Source organism: Apteryx mantelli, chromosome 3 (assembly GCF_036417845.1).
Source record: "Apteryx mantelli isolate bAptMan1 chromosome 3, bAptMan1.hap1, whole genome shotgun sequence".
NCBI lineage: Eukaryota > Metazoa > Chordata > Aves > Apterygiformes > Apterygidae > Apteryx > Apteryx mantelli.
The window spans coordinates 94,421,523-94,447,362 of record NC_089980.1 but is presented as its reverse complement, the minus strand read 5'-3'; the positions used below and the strand labels follow the sequence as shown (position 1 = coordinate 94,447,362).

General features: G+C 36.7%; 1 protein-coding gene across 5 annotated transcripts in view; it reads right to left on the bottom strand.

The window, feature by feature from the left end:
- MMS22L (MMS22 like, DNA repair protein) overlaps positions 1-25,840 on the bottom strand; it is a 100,637-nt gene that overhangs the window by 62,162 nt on the left and 12,635 nt on the right. For 4 of the 5 annotated variants that reach the window (XM_067293947.1, XM_067293950.1, XM_067293949.1 and 1 more), the window contains exons 7-13: positions 25,087-25,180; positions 21,708-21,838; positions 16,187-16,300; positions 13,938-14,117; positions 7,756-7,818; positions 1,272-1,391; positions 630-856 (exon numbers count right to left, since the gene is read on the bottom strand). In XM_067293947.1, coding sequence (XP_067150048.1) covers positions 630-856; positions 1,272-1,391; positions 7,756-7,818; positions 13,938-14,117; positions 16,187-16,300; positions 21,708-21,838; positions 25,087-25,180 — 929 coding nt within the window. The remainder of the gene's footprint in view (positions 1-629; positions 857-1,271; positions 1,392-7,755; positions 7,819-13,937; positions 14,118-16,186; positions 16,301-21,707; positions 21,839-25,086; positions 25,181-25,840) is intronic. The other variant, XM_067293948.1, reaches the window with a different exon arrangement.

The window sequence follows — 25,840 nt, the reverse complement described above, 5'->3', positions numbered from 1 at the left end:
AGCACCTTTAATGAACAGTAAGTTGTTATTACTGTAATACATATTTCAAGGATTCAGTAAGTACATAGGACATCAGGATTTTGATTTACAGCGCATGTATTTTATGCTTCTTTATGTAATGACTTAACATATCCCATAGTTAGTATGTTTCAAAATTAATGAAAAAGTAAAATCCTCTCAAAAATACTGTGGAAAAATTTAGGCAACCATGAAAAAGAAAATATAAATGGAATTACTGGTACAGCAAGAGCCTGTCTGCAGGTTCTTGGATGACACATGGCTTACACACAGCTCAAATAGAATTTCTGTGCTTTAACTACATTACCTGACTGGCAATAGGGTTGTACCAGTGCATACGATGCCAGTATACTAAATCCCTGGCCTGTAGGAGGAAGTAAACCATCAAAGGCTGTGGATGCCAAGATGACTCTTGGACCCAGCTATACACCTGTCACAGCCTTAGCCGGCAACAACTGTCTTCTTCCAATCATGAATCACCCTGGATCCCTCATCCCCTTTAACCTTCTGATGAGCGCAGTACCACCTTCACTGCAGTATGTGGTTCAAGGGCTGTACAATCAGACTGACTAGGTCTCTTACAGGGACCATAAGCTAAATAGAGGCCATACCGTCCTTTAATTTGTTTCCAAGGATGCACACCACTGTTCTCTGCCTCTTCTTTCATCATCCGTGCCAAAATGCTGAGAAAAATGAGGTAACTGTTGCTGGACTTGTACAGAGCAGGGATCTGCTGGTCACAACAGCAGCTTTTCACCAGCTCAAGCATTGACAAAGGAGTTTTACTAACATTTGCCAGACCCTTCAGACCAAGCCAAGGAACAGTAAAGGAACTGTTCTAAAATAATAAATGAAACCAGAGAAGAAGTTAAGTAACATAAAATGGTAATATTCCAAAGGCAATAAAATGCAGTCCTTCACATAAACAAAAGGCAATCTCTTCCTACCACAACTCAGAAAATAAAACTGTACTGTCAATATGTACAAGTGTTTTTACAAGATCTTAAAATCACTAGCCCTGATTAAAAATAAGAGTCAAAATGCATTCTTTCTACTATGACATAATATAACAATAATACTTGTTTAAACATAATTATTAAAATAAATACAGCAAATTTAAAGATACTGCCATTGACTAGTCATTTTTACAAAAGTACAGCAATCATGTTTGGCTAGAGGAGAAGTAGAATTAATTGCTAAAATTGAGGACTGTCCACATTCAACTTTATTCCTTCATATATCCATCTACTTACCAAGTTCTTGCTGTAATAATCCCAGAGGATGGTGGCAACAGATAGGTTCAAGTCCCAGAAACTACACAAAGTCAAACAGCACTGAAGATGCATTCGTAACTGTTCCTCTAACACACCGGTCTTGCAAAGGGAAGAAAAAAGTTTAGTGTCACAGGAGAGCATCACCTTGCCTACATATAATCCCAATACCACCAAACTACCGAAAATAATTTCCTAATATAAAAATTATTTCTATTTATATAATGTTAAAAAAAGCATCTGCTAATATGAGCAATGAACTAGAAAATAAAAGCTGACAAACACAGGCATCGTCATCCAATGCACCTGGAAATCCAGCCAATATAATAGCTCATCATGCACATTTTTAGGTGTCCACAGAGTTGTGGACACATTAAGATAACAGCAAATTCAATACTGTGAGCCTAACTTGAAACATGATTGTGTGGTACAAAACCTCACAAAATGGTAAAAGGGGCATTAGCTATACTGAATGCATGAGTCAGCAGCATGTTAAAACCCTTCTGCAGTGTACCGCCAAAAGACAGCTCATTCTAGAGATGTCACACTACCAATCTGTATGATGCTGCATCTCCAATTATGCAGCAAGTAAAGGTGCAGCTACTTGAAAGGTGATGTTTCTCATTATACTGCCAGTAATACAATGCTATTACAAAACAGGAGGGGCTTCCCTTTTTGAATCATGTTTCTTCTCACTCTAGCCATGTTGCAGAGGTTTGAGAACATCTCAGACAACTCCAAACCAATGGCAAGTAAGCCTCTTAAATATTGCCAACTAGCTCCACTGCAGAAAACAAACATTTTTTGTATTCATCAGTTCCAACTTTTGCACAGGAAGGAAGAATATACAGCCCACATTAAAGAAAATAGGAAATTCAAATCAATTTGAAGACCATGAAGTATTCAGCTTGTAATTCTAGGTTACTGTGGGTGGGACTCATCTCACCCAGCATTTGTGGTCAGCAAAGCTGGACTTGCAACAGATCTAGGATGTTATGAGTTCCACAGTCAGACTGAAATCATATGTTTAATTAATCCAGCCTGTTTCAGACATCTACTTTAGAAAGAGAAGAATAATGCCCTAGAAGGGATTTCTCATCTCTACCGACTATAAAGGCAGCTTAGGGGACCAGCTTCTCTGTAGTTATCTTAAGACACGTAAGTCTTATTCACCTCTGGGATTGCAGCAAACTTGTTCTGTGACAAGAGAAACCTCTGACCTATTCCTAGTTTTCAAATACTTCTGAATACTAAATAGGCCTGGATTTCTAAATGCACAAAATGAGCTAAAGGGGAAGAAAAGGCGGAGGGGGATACAGGCCAAGTCTAATGACTTGAAAATATAGTACCCAGGATGGAGAAGGAACAAAACCTCTTTCATCCCTCAGATAAACATCAGCAAGTTATCCCCTTCAGTTCCAATTACCCTGCTGGATCCTGAAGTATACAAGACAGTTGTCCAAGATGATCCAGCAAAGAAAATGCTAAACAAACAAACAAAAAAACCCCACTGATGCTAGGTGATGGGAGAGGATAACATTAGGCTTTTTTTTTTTTAAATACTCTTTCATTAAGAGCCTTTTACACTATTATCAAAGACAGTATACTGGAAGAGAGGGACTTCTGATCTGACCCACAATGCTACTTTTTATGACTTATGTTTTAGACCTGCCTTTTCCCCCTGTTTTCAACACTACAGAGGAGCTGTAACTCATTAACTTATAGCTAACTTCATAAATCTGGCTATACTTCTCTTTAGAAAAACATTATTTGTTATACTTTATCAGAACACTGTGAGCAATTATGCCAATCATTTACAATAGCTACTAATCATGTCTGCCTTCTCTTCTCATGAACAATCTACAGTTAATCTACAGCATATGGCTTTTCAAGTGGTATATTTCTAAAACAACTTGAAAAGACTTTTTCATTTGTAATATAAAAAATTACGTATTCAACGAATTATACATAACAAATTTGAAAAACACTGAAATAGAAGAGAAACTCTTGAAGAGAGACTCATTAAAAATTAGAGAACAGTTCAAGTATAATAAAAATGGCTACAAAGGGTGATCTTCAAATATTGTTTTTATATATGATATAGTTGTACATATTAAATTGGTAGTCTCCAATTTAAGTAAAATAAAAATAAACTTATCCAAAAACAAGAAGTCACTGAACCATAGCCATTTTCAACAGCTGCTATTTTTATGGATAAAAGTGTCTGACACGGAACACAAAAAATGCAGATGAACATGCCTGTTTCTCCAGAGAGATCTACAAAGTTACAGAAGATGTATGAAAAAAAAAAAAAAAAAAAGCTTCCAACTGAGAATGCTTAGTTTTAAAGCCCAAATTCGTGCACAGGATTATATTTAGGATCTAATTCAACATTTAATTATTGCTTTAATTAGACTAATTCAACAATAAATTTGGCATTGTGAGCAGCTTCAATTTCAGACCACCAGTTATCTGTCCAACAATAGTTTTAGAACAGTTTTCAAAACCAGGTTAGTTCTGAAGGCTTTATCTCAAATTTAACATGAAAGAGTTCTCCAGACTTCAAATACCTCTGGGATTAATGGATTCTCTCATTGCTCTTTTGCTTAAAATGGTCTTTTGCACTGCTGGAAATACTGTCAGAATTCTTGAGGTAGTCAGCTTTTAATTTATCACAGAAGGGAGGAAGACCAGATATTATCAAAATGGTAGTACTATCTAAACACAACATTTTTCCTTTATGACCTCCTACTGTAGTAACAAAATTGTTTTCCTAGAACTCCAGCAAGTACTTCTGTACTTCTTCCAGAGTAGAATTAAACACAAAATGTAGTGAAGGTATAAAAAAATTGCAGTAAAAATGAAACAACACAAAGCATTTATTTTCCAAAATGAGAGGCTAGTAAGACACAAGCTGCTATTAGTTCTTATGAATAAAAACATCCATCTTTTGATTCTCACTTGCAACAGAAGCCTGTAAGCACAAATTCATCTTATACTGACAATCCACAAGCTTACTCAGTTTGATGTTACCCAGTACACAAATACAGCTATTCTAATATTCCTAGTACGGTAATTTTCATTTTGTGGTTCAAATATAATTGTAAGCCCGCTCTACCTTTGGCATTAGCCTGGTAAAAACAAATCCAAATTACAACTAGGGAATACCTGATGTAATCAGTTCCCCTGAAATGACTGTTTTTGTGATACAGATGAGAGATTTTTAACACAAGTGTCTTCAGCTCTATCTATCAAGAATTATAAAAAAAGAGAGCAGTTTCTGGCTGAGAAAGTCATCAATTTGCCAGCTGCTGGAAGCTGAAAGGATACATGCAATGCAGTAGTATTCTGCACTTTACCAAAGTATCCATTATTGCAACCATTTTTATTTACAGCCCATAAACAGAATACCTTCGCTTCCCTTCCCACCTTCCTTGGCCCCCTGAACTAGACAGCCCCTTCGCATCTTTTCCTTGATCAGAAGCAGGCTGGGTATCTCCTTGGAAATGAGAAATGCCTGTCCAAAGACAGTGCACTGCAGCACCCCTCTGCCACCTTCATCAGGACATGAGGCGCTTTCCTCAGGCAATCTTTATTACCCCCCAAATCAGGCACATACTGGATGGAGGTGGCTCAGCCTCTCAGTAGCCTCATGAGCCCTGCCCTCTCCACACTGGAGATCCTCCACACGACGAGCTGTGGGTTAGACTCCAGGGGCTAGCCTTGCAGTGCAAAGTCCTGCCTAAGAAGAGGGGAGCCACCCCAGGGGCAGAGGGCACACACATGGGAATAGAGAGGGCTGTAAATCCAGAGCTTCATCCCACTGCTTACATCCTGTTTCCCCTCTTTTGGGAGGTGTTATGTGTTCTTACCTCAATGAATCATTGTTCCGATCCACTAAACTGTTCTTAGGTTAATGTGACTAGATAGACAGTCTTCTGGTCTTTTATCTGTCACTTACCTCATTGTCAATTTCCTGAAACCTTAGTTTCTATCACTAAACTCAACAGTTTTATTGAAACAGTCAAAATACTGCAGTTTTAACACTGGTGAGTCTTTTTAGTATCCCAATACTTAGCTGTCCTAAGGATGTGAAAGTGAACTCCGCCTTCTGCTGATTCCTCAGCAAAGGTGATGGTTCTTCTCCTCCACTGCTGCCTCACCCTCAAAATCCATACCTGCTACAGTGCCTATTAAATCATCTTTTAACAATGTAAAAATTGAAGGTCATATGCATAAAAAAAATCAGTTACTGATAGGAGAGAGACTCTCCAAGAAGCATTTCCTACAAACAGCTAACTCAATGCAAGAAAAAATAATGAACAATCAAAAAATGAAATAACCTAGATGTCTCAAACTGTTGGTAGTAGTTGCAAACATGTATTTGGTAAATGGCAGCTTGTTTTAAATCTGAGACTGGTTGCCTTTGGAGCTTAAGGCAGATTTTTGCCTCCTACTACAGTGTCATTATTCACTCCTTATTCAAGTCTTCTGAACTTGGCCATCTAGTTGCATTTCTAAAGTGTCTACAATACAACACTTGTTAACAGAAGCATCAAAAAGCTGTATATTTCACTTCTATTTGACTTTAGAGTATTCTTAATTCAAAATAATAAACACAAGAAAAAAGCAATCTTTTCTAGAGAAATCTGAGTAACTACAAGTGTTCTCTCACTATCTCTCAGGTTGCTGACATACAGAAGATGCAATACAGGAAAACAGCTAATTTGCCACTTACAATTTTTATGACTCCTATCTCATCTAAATCTCTCCAATTTCTCTCACAGAATGCTAACCATCCAATAAGTGATGTCATCACTATAGTTTGAATGTATACACACAGGATACATATTCAAATATATACTGTGAAATCATTCAGAACAGAGTTAATCTTTCAATAAGCCAAAAGACCACATAACCAAAACAAAGAATATCTCCCCAACTATCAGGATGAAGAGGTAACTAAAACCAAACACGCTAACCCCACAAGTATTTATATAAACTAAAATATATTTGAAATTCAAGTCAGGGATAAGATAGATTTACCTTGTTAATTTCAGTGAAATGGCTCAGCATGACTCTGTTACATTTTCTAAATACAGACACTGAAGTATTTAAACATGAAATACATGAAGTATTAGACATGAAATCCTGAGACCACAGGCAGATCTATGTATGAACTTGGGGTAGATGTTTAAACAGATACCACTGCAAGATTTTCTTGGCAGAATACAATTATTAGAAATTTAGGCTAGTTAAAAAGTTGAGAGCTCCTCTTTAGATGAGAAAGATTTTCTTTCAAGCATCTTTGACATAATTGCTAACAACGCTGAAACTGGGGTATCAGTAACTATTTTTAAGAAAAAGTATTCTGAAAGTCGGTCTGCCTTCACTAAACCTCATGGGCCAAGAAAGTTTTTCCTCCTTCTTTTAAGAACCGTTTATCAAATTTTACAATTCTTTAAAGTTTATGTATAGCATGATTTTTCAATTTTTTAATATCCAGTCTATTGTTTCAACTATCCTAAAATTATTTTTATTAATAAAAAATGTATTTTTAACAAGTACTGTTATTACTAACTCCAGCTTCAATCACAGCTTTTACTAAAGCACAAGCAAGGCAGTAATGATAATAAAAAAGAACCCATTCCTATTCTGTTTTTAAGTATAGAATTTTGCAGGATTGTTTTTATTTCATGTGAGACCAAATACAAGAGCTAAACATGTTTATTCTCATTTTAAACACACACAAATTAAAGAAATTATTTTTATAGGTGTTGCTGTTACAGCAATTACAATTTGTACCATGCAACTTCAAAACAAATTTACAGAGCTGCAACGTAACATATTTAAAAATGTGATGAACAGCATATTTAAAAGCACTTTAAAAGGAGGTCAGTTCTGACCTCTGGGCCATGAAGCATTGCATTAACAGTTCTGCAGAAAGAAAAATGATAAGGTATGAAATGAGTGCTCAGAAACTAGAACCTTATCAGTAAGAGTTTGATTCAAGCCTGTAAGACAAATTGCTCAGCAAGGCAAGTCACCTTCCCGCTGTGATGAGGATATAGCTGAATTTTCAATGCAACTGACTATCTCCCTCATCATGTCTTCTCAACTTGATATCTTTACATTCAGTATATGGTTTACATTTTCTAAGCATCCAGTTCTTATTCTGAATACATCTTGTCAGAGTAGCCATATACCTTTCCAGGATAATTATCTTTTTCCTTTATCTGACAATTTAGCATCAAGCGCAATCACTTTAAAGAAAGTGTAACTGCTAACAAGGAGGGAACTGTATACTGCCATAGTTCAGCTATATCAAGGATGATCATTCACCTGTGATAAAAACATTAGAATTCCAAAAATACACTTGTTAGTTGGACTCTGTTTCATGCACTGTCTTTTCCAAAAAGCATCCCTGACACTTTCTTGTTCATTATTTCTTCCTTTACACACTTACTTGAGCATCAATGGATTTTTTGAGGAGCTCTTCCACAAATTTCCAATTGGATTCCTTCTGTTTCTGAAAAATATTGATTATCAGTATGAAATAGTATTTGTATTCTGCACAGAAATCATTATATAATGACATGAGAATAAGCAAGCAAGAGATTTCCAGAAATATTTAATTTCATGGCAGCATGTTGAAACCATCACTGAAAAGAGCTTTTCTATTTTAGGAATGCAACTGATATCTGTCCTAGTAATTAGGCCTCAAAAACAAATAAAAAGCCCTCCTTATGAAATAAAAAGTATGCTATTTTAACTGGCTTAAGCGACTCATTTTCAATCCCAACCTTCACTTTTTAGCAAAGAAGCAAAATATTCAGGCCTTTTTGATTAGTGTAAGCAAGAAGTATATCTTATAATTTCTTTCCTTAACATTCTCTAAAAAGGAAGAGATAAGGGAGAGAAGAGGGGTACTGTACAATCTCACTTTTCTCGTTCACCTTTTCAGTGAAAAGCTACTTCTAACTCTTTTTCCTTAGGCCAAACAATAAGGACTGTTTTGGTCAACTTAGTAAGGAGTTGGTCAGACAGTATTGCCCTACCTAGATAGAACAAAACAAAACAAAACAAAACAGGGTAAGTCAAATACGGCCCATAATTCATATTCTTCAGTTTGGAAAGGCAGATGACTATCCATTTGAATCAACTAGACCATTCCTTTAAAGTAATAAAGTTGCATGGCAAAATATATTAAAAGGAGAAAATATCTGTTTAGGCAAAGTGGGAAATAAAAGGGTAGAAGGTTTTGCAACTAAGACTATTTGCCAGAAAAAAAGTAAATAATAGGAGACCAAGCCAATGTACTTGCAATTCTTGGCTACACCTAGATCACTTAGGAGGACCAAAAAATCATCTCATACACACAGTTATGTATATAGCTTGTGTAGATAACTAATGTGTAGATGTAGTATTTAAATCCTTGTCCTGCCTTATTCATTCCCTCAGTTATCACAACTGTTGACACTTGTTAATTCTTCTGCAGATATCTGTCCTTTAAACATCTGTATAGAGCTTACAATGAAGAGCATTTTGTGCTTTGTTAATTGAAATATAACCACTTTCCAGCAGCAACACCATCATCCATGGTCTTCCTTTCCTACTGACTTTGCGATTCTGTGAGATTCCACACAGAATTCCAGAGAATATTCAGAGAATTTTAGAGATCAAAGATACTCTACGATTCACATAATATAGTTTGACTATTTAGTGGTTTTACAATTTTGCACTACAAAAAAGAAAATTCTGAACAACTGCTGATGGTAGCAGTCTGTTGACTGTTAGAACAAACAGAACAAATATACAAATATAGAACAAACAGAACAGAAAGGAAATAAAGGACAGATCTACAGAAAGTTACAGGAAAGCTGTGATTTCATGATACAGCAACTTCAGCAACATTACTTAAGGGGTTCCCGTTGCTTCCTCCTCATCCTGCCAGCTGCTCTTCCTGCCCTTGCAGCTGCGGCATGCCACTGCTCAGTTGTTCTGGTACTTCTGTTTGTGGAACCCAATGTGAACCAGATCAGTGAACTGACCCAGAGTTTTAAGAGAAAAAGAAAGGAGGAAAAAAGGGAGGTGGATCTCATCTAGGCCACATAATAGCTCCATAATTGTGCCAGAGCAGCTGAGGGTGCATCATGCCTAGAGCAGTAAACAGGAGTTCTTAAGTAGTTATTGATGCCAAGGTCCTTATATCATGAAACCACAGCTGAAGTCCTGTCAGAAGGAGAAACCCCTGCATCCAACAAGCAGCCAAGGAACACAGGTAGCAACTTCAGTAACGAACAGAATCCAGGAAGTGCATGATCAGTGTCCTTGGACAGTTCCAGCTGCTCAGTTTCATACATGGCCATTTCACATATGCCAGTTTCATACTTTATCTCCTGTATTTTAGAGCTGGATGTTACAAGAATACCTGCATGGTCCTACTGCAAACTCCAGGTAAAGCTAATCAACTGCTCAAAGGCCAGGTATATCAGAGAGAAATAGATATTAGAGAGTCGTGCTAAATAGCTATGAAACTTCTGGATCAACTGGCCCAGAACATGGCTTTTAACACTCCCATAGCCAAAGGACACACCATTTATACAAAAGTGTTTAGAACCAAAATTTCAGTTCAGCTGCAGTATGCAGATCACCTTACAAGATCCTGGAGGAATCTAGGGCAAGCTCCTGACACCAACCATAACTGATGACAAGACTGCACCCATGTTCAATCCAAACGCAGGGAAAGAATGAAACCAACAACACACTGCATTTTTTCTTTTAGCCTCAATTGTCTCTACCTTTTAAGAAATGTTTCATTCAAATTAGCTAAATTTACATTCTAACAGGATTCCCTGCTATACTGGCAACACAGCATGGCAACAGTTTAAAATCCATCCTTGTCAGATAATATGTAGAATCTACATATCTCACTCCAAACCTGCTGGCTTACTGTATACTTCCTCCACCCCCAAAGTCCTAAAACCAACAGAACTTGGAGACCTTACACAGTGTGTAAAAGTGCTGGAAAAGCCAAGAAGATGAGCTGAGATCCTCTGGATTGTCAGGAAAAAACTTTTGCAAAGACTTTAACTGCTGACTACCTGGAAGAGCCATACAAGGTTTCTCAGCTGGAAATCTGTGTTTGCATATCTTGCCAGGTAGCCATTTCAGATTATTCAAAGGCAAGAATTCTTTGCCCCAAGCAATTTTGCCTATATTTCCTTGTCCACAATATATTGAAATTGACCCCTGCAATGTTCAGAAGTAGGGATTTTTCTCATCAGGTCCCATTTGGTTTTTAAATGTACAAAACACGCTTTTCAGAATAGCATAGTGGGACCTGAATGTGGAGTTAGGGAAAATAAAAAAGACATGCACTGTACATCCTTCAGAAAGGTGTCTCCAGAAAAACTGGCCTAAATTTTCTAGTTAAAAAATGTTTTCATGTGTACAAAATATACATTTAATCTATATGAATCATTTCATATCTGAAATTATGTTATATGAGCTAACGGGGAAAAAATAAAAAGAAGCAGGTCTGAAACCTATTTAGAATTTTAAAAGCTTTCATAATAACCTCAAGGCCATGCAGTCCACATTAAAAAATTGAAAGTCTTCCACAGATGACATAGGCTTGGAGGCAATTTTTGCTACGGAGCACATGAATAACCATCATTACGACACATCACCCTCCCACTTCTGATCACAGTTAATTAAAAGAAAGTATATGTGTCATGAAGCCACCACATTATACTGTTTAACCAACAAGACAGGACTATGTTCAGCCCTGATGTAATTCCTGATGTAATTTATATCAGGGACTATTTTATCTTATTATGGTCAAAGAATGTTTGAGGCTGTTTGAGGCTGTAATTCAGGGGAAAAAAAAATGAAGAAATGGTTACTGTCAACTATCAATGATAGGTTACATTCCTGTCATGTGTGAAGAGGCACTGTTGTTACTGACAGATTTTTTGTAGGCACACATGACAGTTAAGAGTGCTCAAAGAAGAGATCCCTGGACAAACTCACAAACACTCTCAAAAAAACGTGAACCACAGGGTAACAGTTTGAACGTAAAGAGTGCTGGAAACAAAGAGAAGCGTGCACAGGATGGTCTCATGATTTATAAATTTTGGCTTGGAAATTCTTTTCTCCTACTTGGACTCTAAGGAAAAAAATATTGTTTAATCTTGGGTAAGTAATTTTCTGTCACTGCATCTCAGATTTCTACTTTAAAATAAGAACAAGAATCTTTTTTCCATTCTATGTCTGTTTTGCTTGTTTAAATAATATAGTGCCTGCCTGAAGCAAAAAATAATCTCTCAGGAGGCTACATACTATATATCACTAAGATAGACAGGGAAAAAACAATGATCAAAGTAAACAGGACATTTTGATTAGGGCACAAAACACAAGAAACCCAGGACAAATGTCTCAACGCTAGTTTCTGTGTTCAACCTAGGAATAACATTTTCTCTGCATCTAAGTTCCTGTAATAAGTGGGGAGTATAGCAACTCTATCTTCCCAATGCCCTTCCAAGATACAGAATGGCCTGTGGTCTCCCACATCGTAATGGGAAAAGAGCAAGGGAAGCTTGACATAACCTGCAGCATGACAACCAGATACAGTTTGCAGTTTTACATTGTTTAAATGTATAAGAAGTTGCTGCATTTTGCCATGCTGTTATTAGACAAGTCTGATGCATGTGGTAATAAGCAGCCTGTCATGGGATCCTAAAGGATCCATCAACCCTCAGCGAACAAAAGATTCCCTGCCCCTGAAGCACAGTGACAGAAGGATGAGAGTCCCACATTCACCAAGTCTTCTAGTCACCAAAAATGGTGAGGAGTTTTTCAGCTAAGTACTCAAGTATTGTGTTATAACACCTTCCCTAACCAATCTTTTTTTTTTTTTGACAAATCAGCAAGTTTGCAAGATAAAAATCAATGAAAGCAATTCTTATTTTGATTAGAACGTCTATTTTATTGAAAGCATTCAGAGAAGTTCAACATTTCAACACAGTTCATTCCTTCTCTGTTCATATATTAAAGCTTTTAAAAATCTAAAGATGAAACAGGGAAAAAAATTAAGCTATCAAATTGAGTTGATCAGATTTTTCCCTCTGCTTCCAGATCTGCAGTTCATAAACATTTCCAAGGTTTTAACTTTTCATCCTAATTCGGGGCAGGAAACATTTTTGAAATCTTGGTAAAGATTTCAACAGGGAAAGGGCATGACCTGTCCAATATTAGTATGCACTATTAAATTACAAATAGTGAAAGATACTTCACAAGAAAGTGCAATTAAGCCAAATTTTGAAGGAACCCTATATAGCTGATGCTTGGGAAACTGGAGATGATAGGAAATCAAGCTGAAACGTAAAGAAAGAACACAAAATGGTATAAAATTAAGACTGAAATGAGGCATTTCTGCAGTTAAGACAGAGAAGATAAAAGGATGGAAGAGAGCAAAACCAGATTCTCCCCAATGTTGAGAACACTTTATCAGACCAAAAAGCCCCTAACAAACTAGATCTCTGGGTCTTCAGCTATCTCTTTGGCATGATTAGTCTATGCTAATCATCACAGCTCCCTCTTCAGTCAATTAAGGAAAATTGGCAGCTTTCACGCCTCAAAATGGATGAATTGCCTCAGCAAGTTCCTATTTCCTTCCCAATTAATGATTAGAAACCTAAAACTAGGCAGGATTAATCTCAGAGTAAGAGACTGAAAGAAGGGTCAAGGTTTAGGTTACCCCAGAACTGCATAAATCAAATGGTATGGTAAGGTCCATGGAGGAATTTGATGCACCAATACCAAGTATGGCCTTACATAGATCTTGCAGACTTAGGAATGGCATGTGCAGGTCTGAACTAGGCACCTGTGTCCCTCACACAGTGCATAGAAATATTAAGTCCCTCACAGTGAGATTCACAGACAAGAACCTGATAATCATGGATTTGCCTAATCTAGCCATCCAGTCATCTAGAGGGAAAAGCTGAGGCCATCATCTAAAGGCAAATGTCTGGCAGCTCACTGCCAGAACATCCTAAACTGAAGCTTGAATTCAGCAGTTATTTAAGTGTCTAACAGCACTACATATCAACATAGGAAATTAAGCTATATACACATATACACACACCCCTCATCATGCCAAATGCCGTAAAAATGATGTAGAAAGCAATCAGACAGACTAGAATTTATCCAGAGCAGAGCTACCACTTTTAAAAAGGTGGCATAACAGCTACAGAGTCAGTGTTTGAGATTTATTCTTCATACAGTACAATCAAATGTGTTCGGTTCCTAAAACAACAAACTCAGTAAAGCATTCATGCTGCAGATGGACAATCTTAATACATAGGCCACACATCATTAAGTGTGCATGCCACTAACTAGTAGGGATTCTTCAAGTTTCTTTAAAACAGTAATCTTCTGAGTATGTGGTATATAACCAATATGTTGAGGGACTATATCCTGGAATACACTGAATTGTACAAAGCGCACCTTAATACCACCAATTTTAAAGGACCCTTTGTAACATGTATGTAAAAATTCTTCTATTGTTTTCAGCCAACAACCAAACAAATTCTGAGATCTAAATAAAACATACAACTTTCAGATATTTAGAAAAAGCATACCCACCTTCTCATCTAGATTTCCATTACGGTCAAACTGGTAGAGTGATGCCAGATGTGTAATAATCCACCAGCTAAAACTCAATGGGTCTTTACACTGATTTGTTTCAAAAACAGACATCCTGTCAGAACTACTTGGTCTTTCAAAGATATTCTTTAGATTTTTGTTCACCGAGCTCCAGAAAGACTGCAGAAAATGGAAAAGTAAGTTGAAATGTGTTGAATAACAAAGACCATGTTAAAAATGTTCCCTACAATATTGTCCTATTGATAAATTTGCTTTTGCAGAGAACATGCAAGGTGACAGTCATTTAAAGAAAATAACAAACAACAATGTTCAGTACTACCACAGAAAACCTGAAGCCATTTTAGGATGCTGTCTCTCAAATGCCAGTAGAAAGCAGTGTGAAAGGACTAGCTCTGGTCACAAGGAAGAACATGATGTGATACTTTACAGGCACAATTAAGAGCAGATGGAATGATGCTGTACAGACAGGACTGTGTACCACCAACAGTTTGTACTTGCATTAGAGAGATTAAAGTTCTGTAATGAATATTGTTATAACAGATTTTTGCGAAAAGTCTTAGCCCCAGACTAACCTAACACCTGAGACAGTGACCCCTTAGATACAATTATTTCTCAGCATATGTAACTGTCTGCAGCCTACAAAGCATGTGATTAATGCTAAGAAACAGCATTGGGCAAAAAGAGATCTAGGCATTAATACTCATTTATAGTATTGAGAGAACAATCTAATCACAAATATAAATATGATCTTTTCTTTATGGTAGTGAACAATTTGCAGCTTCTACCATGGCCAATTATCAGTAGGGAAAGATGATAGTTAAGAGAATAAGTCTGCAAGAGAGCTGACTAAGGTTCACATTCCCTGCTTTGTTTCAAGTCAGTCTGTTACAGCACTGTCAAATTGATTAGATCTCTTTGGCTCAGATCCCTATCTATACCATAATATTACTTCTCACAGCCTGTGTCTATCTTGCCTAATTATACAGAACCTTTGGGGGACTTCCTTGCACTTATGTATCGCCTGCCTTCACCTAGCTGGGTCCTGATCCTGACTTAGGCTTTAAGGTGCTAGTGCCATGCAAACAATTAACACTAGCAAGGAAGTCTCATTTTTGTTTTCCCCCTTTACATCTGTTGCCATTAACGAGTAAATAGCTATCAGTGCACATACTCAACTATGAAGTACTTTGTTCTACACTAACTAAATGGTACTTGTTGCACAGATGGCTGCTTTGTTTTTTATAAAGATTGTTTCAGAAAGTTTTCAAAGAATGTTGCCACTTCTTAATATGCATTCAGAGAAACATCAGCTCAATTCTCAGCAGCAGTCAAAAAAGAAAAATCAAAACACGAGAAATTATTAGCAAAGGAAAAGAACAAAACAGAAAACATCATTATTCAGTATATAAAAATCACACAGCCACATAGCTCACACTTTGGATCTTGTGTTCAGTCCTGGTACTCTGACATTTGAAAAAGGATGTAGAAAGGATGAGAAAGGTACAGAGAAGGGCAACAAGTATAACCACAGGTGTGGAATGGCTGCTGTAAAAGGAATGACTGAATACAGTAAGACTTCTCAGTCTAGAAAAGAGAAAACTGAAGGTAGGAGATATCAGAGAAAACCTGAAGAGGCATATAAAATCAAGTTGGTATAATGAAGCAGAGTAGGAAATGACTGATACTTCCAAAAAAAGTATAAGGAGGCATCAAATGAAACCAGCAGGTACAAATTTCAGAAACAAAACCAGGTTGTTCTTATATAGTTAGTTAAGTTATGGATGCCAAAGACAGCAAGATGTGCTAGATGAATCGTTGGTCTGACCATTCTTGTACTTCTGATATCTGACGATGAATTTTCACATAACATAATTCATAAACTGCAAATAAAAACAAGGGTAAAGATGCTTTCTTTTCTTTTTTATCCCATAATACAACTTACACAGCCCGTTCCTTCACTTTGTTTTCCTTAGCACAAGGAGCACTCCTTGTCAGTGGCCTAGGTCATAACTAAACAGTAAGCTGTGAAGCTGGAGTCAGGACCTGCACATTCAAACATGTGGCATAAAGCCTCATATTTAGCACGCAGCCCTCTTAAAGCCTGCAAAAATGAAGTTCAGCTTTATCATCAGATATACAAACTAGTGCATTCATGGCATTCTGAGGACACTTGGCCACTGCACTGTATATGTAACACGTATGCCTATGTAACAGTATTCTTCCATTACCTCTGTGTGAGACCCTTTATTTCTATGATCCAGCAGCTGAATAAGTAGAATCCATAATTCTTTAATGCAGGTACAGGGGTAATGGTGACTAGTAAGAGCTTCAGAAGGTCTCACCTGAAAGAGAATATGCAATCCCATTATTCAGAGAAGTGGCGTTTCTGAAATTGCATTTTATGTACCAATATTTCCTCTTTTTTTTTTTTTCCAGTTAAATAATATATCCAAAATTACGGACTAGTACATTATCCCATTAACTTCCAAAAATACATCCCTCATGCAACAAAGACTTTGTTTCATAATTTAACATATCTTATAGGTTGTTCTATTTCTTAGTTTTTTCCGAGCCACATTCAAATATTATTTAATCAAATGAAAATGGGTTTCTGAGGCCTAAATGAAATGGAATTGCAATAAATACTGATTCATTGTCTGACAGTGGGGAAAAGAGAAAATGATTGATTAGAGTTTCTTGATGTTCTTGGGAAGATAAGAAAAAGATTTCAAATGATTTAATAGCTATTATTGTTGTTATTTTTAACTCAAAAAACCTTAATGACTAGGCATAATGCTAGTGGAATATGTTTTTGTTGGCAAGAGGATGTTAATGTTCCTACAACATTTCACTAAATCTGCTTTTCGGTAAATTTACTGCAAGGCATTCTTTTAATATGCAGAAAACAACATATTTCAAGTCATGTACGTTATTTGATTACTATTCCATATTTAACAAAATTCACTCCTAGACTGATGAATTTCAAATGCAAAGTAGTCTTCTTGTGATTCATCTTTCAGTTTTACATTCCCTGAATTGTGAAACAAAACAAGCAAAACAGCAAGCAGACAGCAGAAATGTAATAAGAAAAGAGGTAAGAGAAAGCATCTTATACTCAATTTATCCCACAAATTTGGGATATTTCTCCCAATTCTAGGGACCTAAAAGTCAGTAGTCCAAGTCTGAGTAATGAACCTAAACCCCTCTAGAGCCAAGAAAGAAATGGTCACCTAGAGAGAACAATTATCTTTCTTATTGCAGGAGGAAGAACTGTTGCTATCCTCCTCTGAAAATAAAGGGAGCCTAGGGTGACTAATTTAGATGACTCATAGACACCTAAATCTGATTAGATGAATCCTGTATTTTTATATCCTCCTGTTCTTCCTGATCCATTCACACACTACTATTCTTACAGAACACTGGCACTTAAAATCATTTCTGAATTTGGAAACCTGACAGCATAAATTAAAAATTCATTCAAAACATGCATTGACAATAACAGCAGCAGCTGTGTGAAAGAGACAATACAGAAGTGGGAGCGGATGACTAAAAAGCACACTCTCACAATTAGAACAAGTATATCAACAACAGTTTCAACTCCTGCTTCAAATCTGTGTAATATTTATAAGGATACAGACCTTTTATTTATTGTCCACCTTTAGCGTATACGCTTACAACTACTGTTTTCATACAGCTCCAAATTAAGTTTATATACTGTAACATGTAGTACAGTTATAGTACTGCTATTCATGTTTATGAATGTATATGTATTTACATACATACATAAATAAATGTGACACATTATTTATTTTTCTCTCTTTATAAAGAATCCTGCTGACCCTATGAAATCGCCAGGGTGGATCCAGTGTTGATGTAAAAAACTCATGAGGTCAAGACTGAAGTTCTTAAAATAATTCTGTTATTCATGTTCCATGTATGCTATTTAGAATTATGCACATGCCTATGCCTCCTCATGCTTCCAGTTAAAGTTCTATTATAGGAATCTCTCAAAAACCTGAATTAATCTTATGTAAACATTAGCACCAGAATAAAACTCAAAAGTGACCACTAAAGTCTAATGAAATATTATTTAACTGTTGACTTCCCAAAGCTGAAGCAGCCTCAAAAATACTCTAGCTATAATTCACCAAAGAGCACAACAGATCCCTCAAGAAGGAGCAGTCTCCTTATTGCAGAGGCACTAAAACACTGGGGGATTTTATGGAAGTATTAGGTATGCAAACTATCTTACAGTCAAAGCTTCAGACCTGTTGCGTGGAATGCCAGTTGCTGCAACATCCAAGTTTCTTCATCTACCACTTGCAGATAATCCAAATGTTCTCTATCTTGTGCTTGAGAGGTCTGTAATTATTGCTAACACAGGACAAGGAAAGAGACTGAGAAGCAGGCACCACTGCAGGTCTAGCCATCAATTCAATGCTAAGATGATATGAGAAGCAATGACTTTATTCACTTGATGGCCAGAGTGTGAAAGGCCACAGGTGGTACCTGGGATGCATGAGTATGTGACACAACAGTCAGAGGCAAAGCTGCATTGTAATGAGTTATAGCTGTTACAGCGTTCTGTTCTTTGGAATATACCTTCTTGCTGGACTACAAATCTTTGCCTATGAATTCCACTGTCTGCAGTGGGATGAGGGATAATTCATTAGAAAGTCTAAAAAGTAAAGCAGCAGAAGAAAGTGTATTTCAGGCTTGCAACTGTCTCCTATTATTATCTACCTTCTTTTCTTAGCTGTGAGGCTCCGTTAGGAAGAACGTTGCCAGCAGGTTGAGCAAGGTGATCCTCCCCCTCTACTCAGCACTAGTGAGGCCACATCTGGAGTACTGTGTCCAGTGTTGGGCTCCACAATACAAGAGACAGAGTGAAGGGCTATTAAGATGATTAAGGGCATCTCTCCTATGAGGAAAGGCTGAGAGAGCTGGGACTCATCAGCCTGGAGAAGGGAAGACTGAAGGGGGATCTTATCAGTGTGTATAAATATCTGAAGGGAGGGTGTAAAGAGGACGGGGTCAGACTCTTCTCAGTGGTGCCCAGTGACAGGACGAGAGGCAAGGGGCACAAACTGAAAGTAAGCTCTGTCTGAACATAAGGAAAAACTTCTTCTTTACAAGTGGGCATTTTGGAAAAACTCTCAAAGCCATTGAGAGGCCAAATGACAACATCTTGTACTTGTAGTGGTTGGTCCCACAATAAATTAGGTATTTTGGTACATGAAAGTATAGGCCTTGAACACGCAAGATGCAATAACCGAAATGTATCTATAGTGAATCCAAGACAATATACAGACTCAAGTCTCTCCAGATTTAGATAGAATAAAGACTACCAAAATACAGAAATCTGAATTCCCAACTACCTTATTTACTGCTGCTAAATAAAAACCACACTGCTACTTCTCTTTCAGTATGCTATCCTAAGATGGAACCCTGAAGAAGGCTGGGAAAGAGAGTAGGAAGAAGTAAGGAATAGAAATAGATACCATAACCCAGTGCTGATTAGGTCCAACAACAATTTTATTCACTGCTAGGGAGAGAAAATGAAGTTTCATAAACTGAATCTGAAAGTTTTTGATGGAAGGTAGGAGGAATCCACCCTGCACATACGGAAACCCAGTTTCTTAAAATATTTTGAGGACAGATGTGAATGTTTTCCTACTCTCCTGGAACCATAAGTAACTCTGCAGGGGCTGAGTACTTTTTTTTTTTTTTTTTTAAACCCTCCCAAATGAAGCAAAAGATTATGTGGCATTTGCCAAATCCCTTTCAGAAGAGTTGCCTACCTCACCTTTGGTAATGGAGTAGGCAATTCCAAATGGCAATGGGGAGTTACAGATATCAAGTGCTTTTGGGACTGTTCTTGAATCTTCACACCTTCAAAATCCAAAGTTTGAGTGGCGTGGATCTGCAAATGCCACTTTCTCATCTGGTGAAAAAGACAACGCTTTCAAAGCAGAGAAAGTAATGGAATTAACATGACATTTGATCTCTGAAGAAGAGTTCTCAAGCATGGGTCTGACCAAATGTGGCACCTAAAACCTGAGGAAGCATAAGGTCTATTTCATGATGAATGAGCTGTTATGATCTTCTACAACAAGATAGCAGGATCTCTTCTACACGAGATTTGAGTGCAGTACCTGTTCAGGATAGAGTGTGGCTAGTAGTATCTGAGCAAGACACCATACAGATATTGGTTAGACAGAGGATAACTGAAACTTTGTTTTGTTCAGAGATGGTCTGCAATTCCCCTTGTGACATCCTGAGCTGAGTATCTCAGTAAGAATGGGATTAGAAAAGAAATCATAATGACTATAACCTCAAATTGTGGCACAGTGAGGCAATACAGCTCTGGTGACAGGATGTGATGCTGAAAATAGCAAAGAGGATTCCCAAGGATGTATATTTCTCTGCCAAATACATCTCAGACCACAATGGGCTCAGTCCATGATTGCAGGGCATTATTTTCATCACTAGATCATAGCAATGAATGCCTACGAGAGGAGGCATCAGCTTGAAGAAGGATTATTCAGCTTCAGTCCAAGCTACACTTCAGAAATGAACCTCAAATAGATCTAGCTCAAGATATGGGGCCCAACCCTTACGAGACAGAAGAAAAAGTAGCAACGAAACAATCTTTTCTTTCTCTCTCTCTCTCTGTCTCTGTCTCATATAGCTCTGTGCAAGTAGGGCGAATTTCAATTTAGCATCCGACACTTCAAAGCCTGCCATCAAGCACAGTGGTCAACAGATACTACTTGAATCTTGCTTTATAAAAGCTACTCTCTTCCTATTTGCCTTTTGAGGGGGGAGGAGGTTGCAGTATTATGTGAAAATTTACTAGATCAAAACCAATTTAAAAAGATAAAAGAATTCTGCCTGAAGAGACTGTTTAAAAGAACAGTTCTCAGATGCTACCACAGCTGTTGTCTTTCCGTAAAGAGTAATAGGAAAGAAAGAGGGACTCCACTTTTCATATCTTTGTACCTGGAAAATATAAATTATACAGTGGTCATTGCTAGTTATTCTTAGAGTCTACTCCTGAATTCACAGATCACACATACACATCTAAAGCAGGTTTCACAATGACAGAGTCAAAGAAGATTGCACAGCTCTTTTACTAGCTGATATATGAAGCTATTATGACTTTCTGGTTTTGGATTGCTCAAGACAAGCAAGAAAAACATTGCAGCCAGAGTAGGAAAAAAAGAAAAACATCAAGAAAAAAAAAGGTTTTCCCTTGACAAATGTAACAGAAAAGACGCACTATAATAGAAAGATGCGGTTGCTGAAACAGGAGCAGTGTAACTATAAAATGTAATATGACATTCTATAAGTGTCCAGTTAGCTTAATGCCAATATTACAATAACTCTCTTTTTGTTCCTGTTGAGAGAGTTTGAAAAGACTTTTTTTTCATCTGTGGCTCTAAACCTTTTAGACTGTGCCATGTTTGGCACGAAACCTGGAACACTGAACTTATGAAATGTGGCACACTTCTGCTCTGTACACAGTGCATTTCAATATTACTCTCTCATTCAACTGCCAGATGGTCATGAATAAATATAACACAATTTGAGCTCCTAACAAATAACACTCTTTAAAACATGGAGATACTAAGCCACACATAACATTTAAAACTTAGCAGTAAGAAGTCATCTATGCATGGGTACAGCACCTAATGTGGTTCTCAATAGAAGCATCTAATTTGTCCTATAGATAAAGAAAAAATTTACCTTTATATACTTATTGATGGATATGCTTATTAAATCACATATGAGATTTCCACAGTGTGTTTCAAATAAACTGATACTGGTTAAATTCTCTCCAGTTAGATTCATGAAATGGTTAGCATACACCACTTGTCCTAAAACACAAAAGAAAATTAGATCTATTTAGTCCTGGCCATGCTTCCAGGAATACAAAGACAGATTTTTTTTTCTATACTGTATATCATAGAATAGGTTTGTTGAGCTATATGTAGTTTTCATTTACAAACTCATTTGAGAAAGTTCATCCATTCTAAATTCAAACTAGTGCCTTCATTATTACACAGCAATTTGATATTGTTCTGGTTGACAGTAAAGTGGTTTGGCATTTCACAGCCTTTTATTGGCACAGCCTTTGCAGGGGAATAAAAATTTATTTATCTGCAAATTCCTTTGTCACATGCCAGTGCGCATGTTCTGAAATCATGACATGTTTTACAGATATGCAAGTTGATGACAAACAATTCTAGAGAGGTCTAACACTTTCCTTGAGATGTGTTGATGTAAAAAGCTGGCATGATCATATTCTAACTTGAGCATTTGTAGACATTAACACAGATAACATGGTAAAGTTAAGAGGCTGTAAGATCGTATCTCACTAGCTTTCCAACAGTACAACTCCCTTGACATCAGTGGAACAGAAGATATGCAGACCGAGCCTCTGTTTTATTCCTGGAAATGTAGGGTGAAGCTCTGAGCCCACTATCCTGCCACTGATTTCAGCGGCGTGAAGTTTTCACTCAGCAGGCTCTATGGAATGAGATGAAAGCTTAAGAAATTCTACAAGGCATACAGAATATAAGACAAAATAATACATGCAGACTGACTAATGTCTCGACTAGTGAATTTTGTTGTCAAAAAGCACAAGTTTTCTCTTATGAAAAAGGATTACTATATTACTACTCAGAATTTGATCTAAAAATAAATACTAAATTTTGGAGGAGAAAACCTCTACCTCTTTATGGAGAAATTCTGAATATTCAATGCAAGATTCATGCCGAGAATGCAAATTCACTTAAAATTTTTTTAAAATCTTTGTCAATTTTCTTAGGCAAAAATGGGAAAATCACAGGGGCAAGAAGAAAACTAACAACCACTTAATTTCAATAGTAAATCATAACGCTTTTCATCATCTTCCAAACCATGCTATTTTTACACATTCCCTCTACAAGCTCAAATTTTTAGAAGGACCTTGCCTTTCAAGTACTCTGTAAGGCACACTGTACATGTTTGGCATTATACGAATGTTAAAATAGCTATAACCCTCATAGCCTCAAAACAGTCTCAAAATACATCTATTTTTCTCTCTGCTAAGGAAAGCATCTGTCTCAATACAGTGCTAAATTTTGTGGGTCCTATAAATAAGAAGTCTGTTTTTGAAACACTGAATTCATAACTAAACTATTGAACAAAATTCTAGAAAAACTGAAGCATTTCTGAATGCAGTGAATAATGAATCAAGCAGGAGTACTCAGCTGTTGAAATGAATAGGAAATTTGTAATTAATTTAAACTGAAGTTATGTTACTCTCAAGCAAAACAAATAAACAAATAGATATATTATTCTGGTTTTGTATGTTCATTTAAAAAACAGATTCAAACACTTAAACATTCATCATTTAGGATAGTACAGAAGTTAACTTTATATTATCCCAAGTTCATATAAATTTTATTATAAATATTTTGTGAAAAAATATAATATTCTCTTTCAATTACACTTTGGACAATGACAGAATGCTTTGCTTTGACTAAATTCTGCCATCTTTTCTCACCTTTTTCAATGAGTTCAATTCATTTGAGAGATTGGTAGAACTACTTAACGAACTACTAGAATGGCGACACTATAGTCTTAGCTTTAATATGTTTTCTACCCAACTTCTCTATAACATCCAAGCAAAATTTTGCAACCCTGTGCTGATTTGTGTTTTGAATATGTTCATGCTTATGTGATTGTGCGTACGAATCGAAGCACAGCTCTGGATTAAAACTGTCCACTCTCTGATAAAGAAAAAGGAAAGACCATGTGAGAGCCAACAGTCTTCCCATCCTTCTCCAAAAGCCTCAAAAAAGAGAACAGGTCCATCCTGCGATCCATCTACAATGGATCATAAAAGAAACTTAGAATAAAGTTTTATAGAGAAAAGAGCCAATCCACATGCTATCCAGAAACAGATGTGCAGAAACAGTGAAGACATTAATCTGAGCAAGACTGTTTTGTGACAGCACTCAAAAGCGGACTAATATTAATCCAAGAGTTCAGATTCAATACCAGTTACCTGGACTAGACGTCTAATACAGCGTACTCTAGATAGACCTCAATGTTACTCCAACTGTTGCAATTTCTATACAGAACTTGTATAAGTGATTTATAATAATGTGGGGTTTTGGTGTAATGCAACACAATGATTACAGAAGAAAACATTCTTTTGTGATTTATTTTGCTGACAAGGAAATGAACAATACATAAAGAGTTCTGAAAAGGCAAAAATTGTTCTCGTCTGTATTTTAACAATTCTTCTCTAACAAACTGAACTGCTTTGAAGTTGGGTTCTTCAACTGCATCCTATGACCTTTTTTGTTCAGCTGCTTTGAACAGCTTACTCATATCAATCTATTCCTTGCCCTTTTAAAATCCATTAAAAAAAATAGTCTCGCCTTGCCCTTTTCTTGCTGTATTTTTACAAACTCCTCTGACCGAGTCTTTGCCCAGTATCATCTTAATGTCATATATGGTTAGCAATGTGGATTCTCTATTTAAAATCTTCACAAAACCTTCTCAGGGAGTCTAATAATGAAAGAGGAATCATGTACCCTGACTAGAAGAATATTTCTCCTTTTGATGTTCTGACTCTCAAGAGAGCCTGTGTCTGAGATTCTTAGTTCTGGCCCATCCCTGGACACTTTTCCTACATTGTTTGCATCAAATTGCTGTGCACTATCACACATTCCAGATCTCTGCAAATGCATTTTTGTTTGTCAAACATATATTATTATTAAATATTTAGTCTGTTGCAAGCACCAGTTGAGAAAGAACTTTGTAATAGTAGTCAACTTTTGATAGAACAAATTCCCAATACTATTTCATTTAATGCAAAACTATATTAAGGAAGGTTTAATCATAGAGGTGTACTACACAGTGAAACCCAGATGCACAGGCCAAACTATGTGGTAAGGTTTGCAAAGAATCTGACCTCACCATATCTGAGTCTGACCAATTAAATATAGATATGCTTAGTAATGGCTCTAACAAAAAAGTAAATTTGTCTAGACAATTTGAGATGAGAAATATCTAGATAAGTCATATGCAGAAGAATACATTCAAGAAAAAAAAAAAATCACATACTTACTCATCATTTTTTCACCTAGGACATGAAGAATTTCCAGCACTAGCCAATGGATATCCAAATGGAGATGCAGTAAATGCCATGATGGAGGAAAGAGCTGTGATTAAAAAATACACCCATTTAGTTTTTATTTATAACATTTATTTAGTGAATTCAGGATGCCGCTAAGGCACACGAAGATGGGCATACATTTTGCCTACAGCGAACATCACTGATATCTACTATTAAATTGACTGTAACATATAAACATGCCATTCAGTGAAAGAAAAAGAGCTTCCAGACAGTTAATTCTGTCTGTAGAGCACAAAGTCATGAAGACTTTAACCTGATCTAAACCACAATTTAGCCACAATGTCTTGGCTCAGACTTGCCAGATTAAAAGCCTTTAGTTACCCTTTCCTTTCCAGAAAAGTATTACGTAGCACACAAAGTGTGTCGAGAGTGAAGTATACACTTAAACAATAATTTCGGCAATTTTTAGGGAAGAGAATATTGAATATTTGGAGTTACAGGTATACCTCGGAGATATTGCGGGTTCGGTTCCAGACCACCGCAATAAAGTGAATATCGCAATAAAGCAAGTCACCCAAATTTTTTGGTTTCCCAGTGCATATAAAAGTTATATTTACGCTGTACTGTAGTCTATTAAGTGTGCAATAGCATTATGTCTAAAAAAAAAAAAAGAAAAAAAAGTACAAGATGTGACACAGAGGCACGAAGTGAGTACACGCTGTTGGAAAAATGGCACCCATAGACT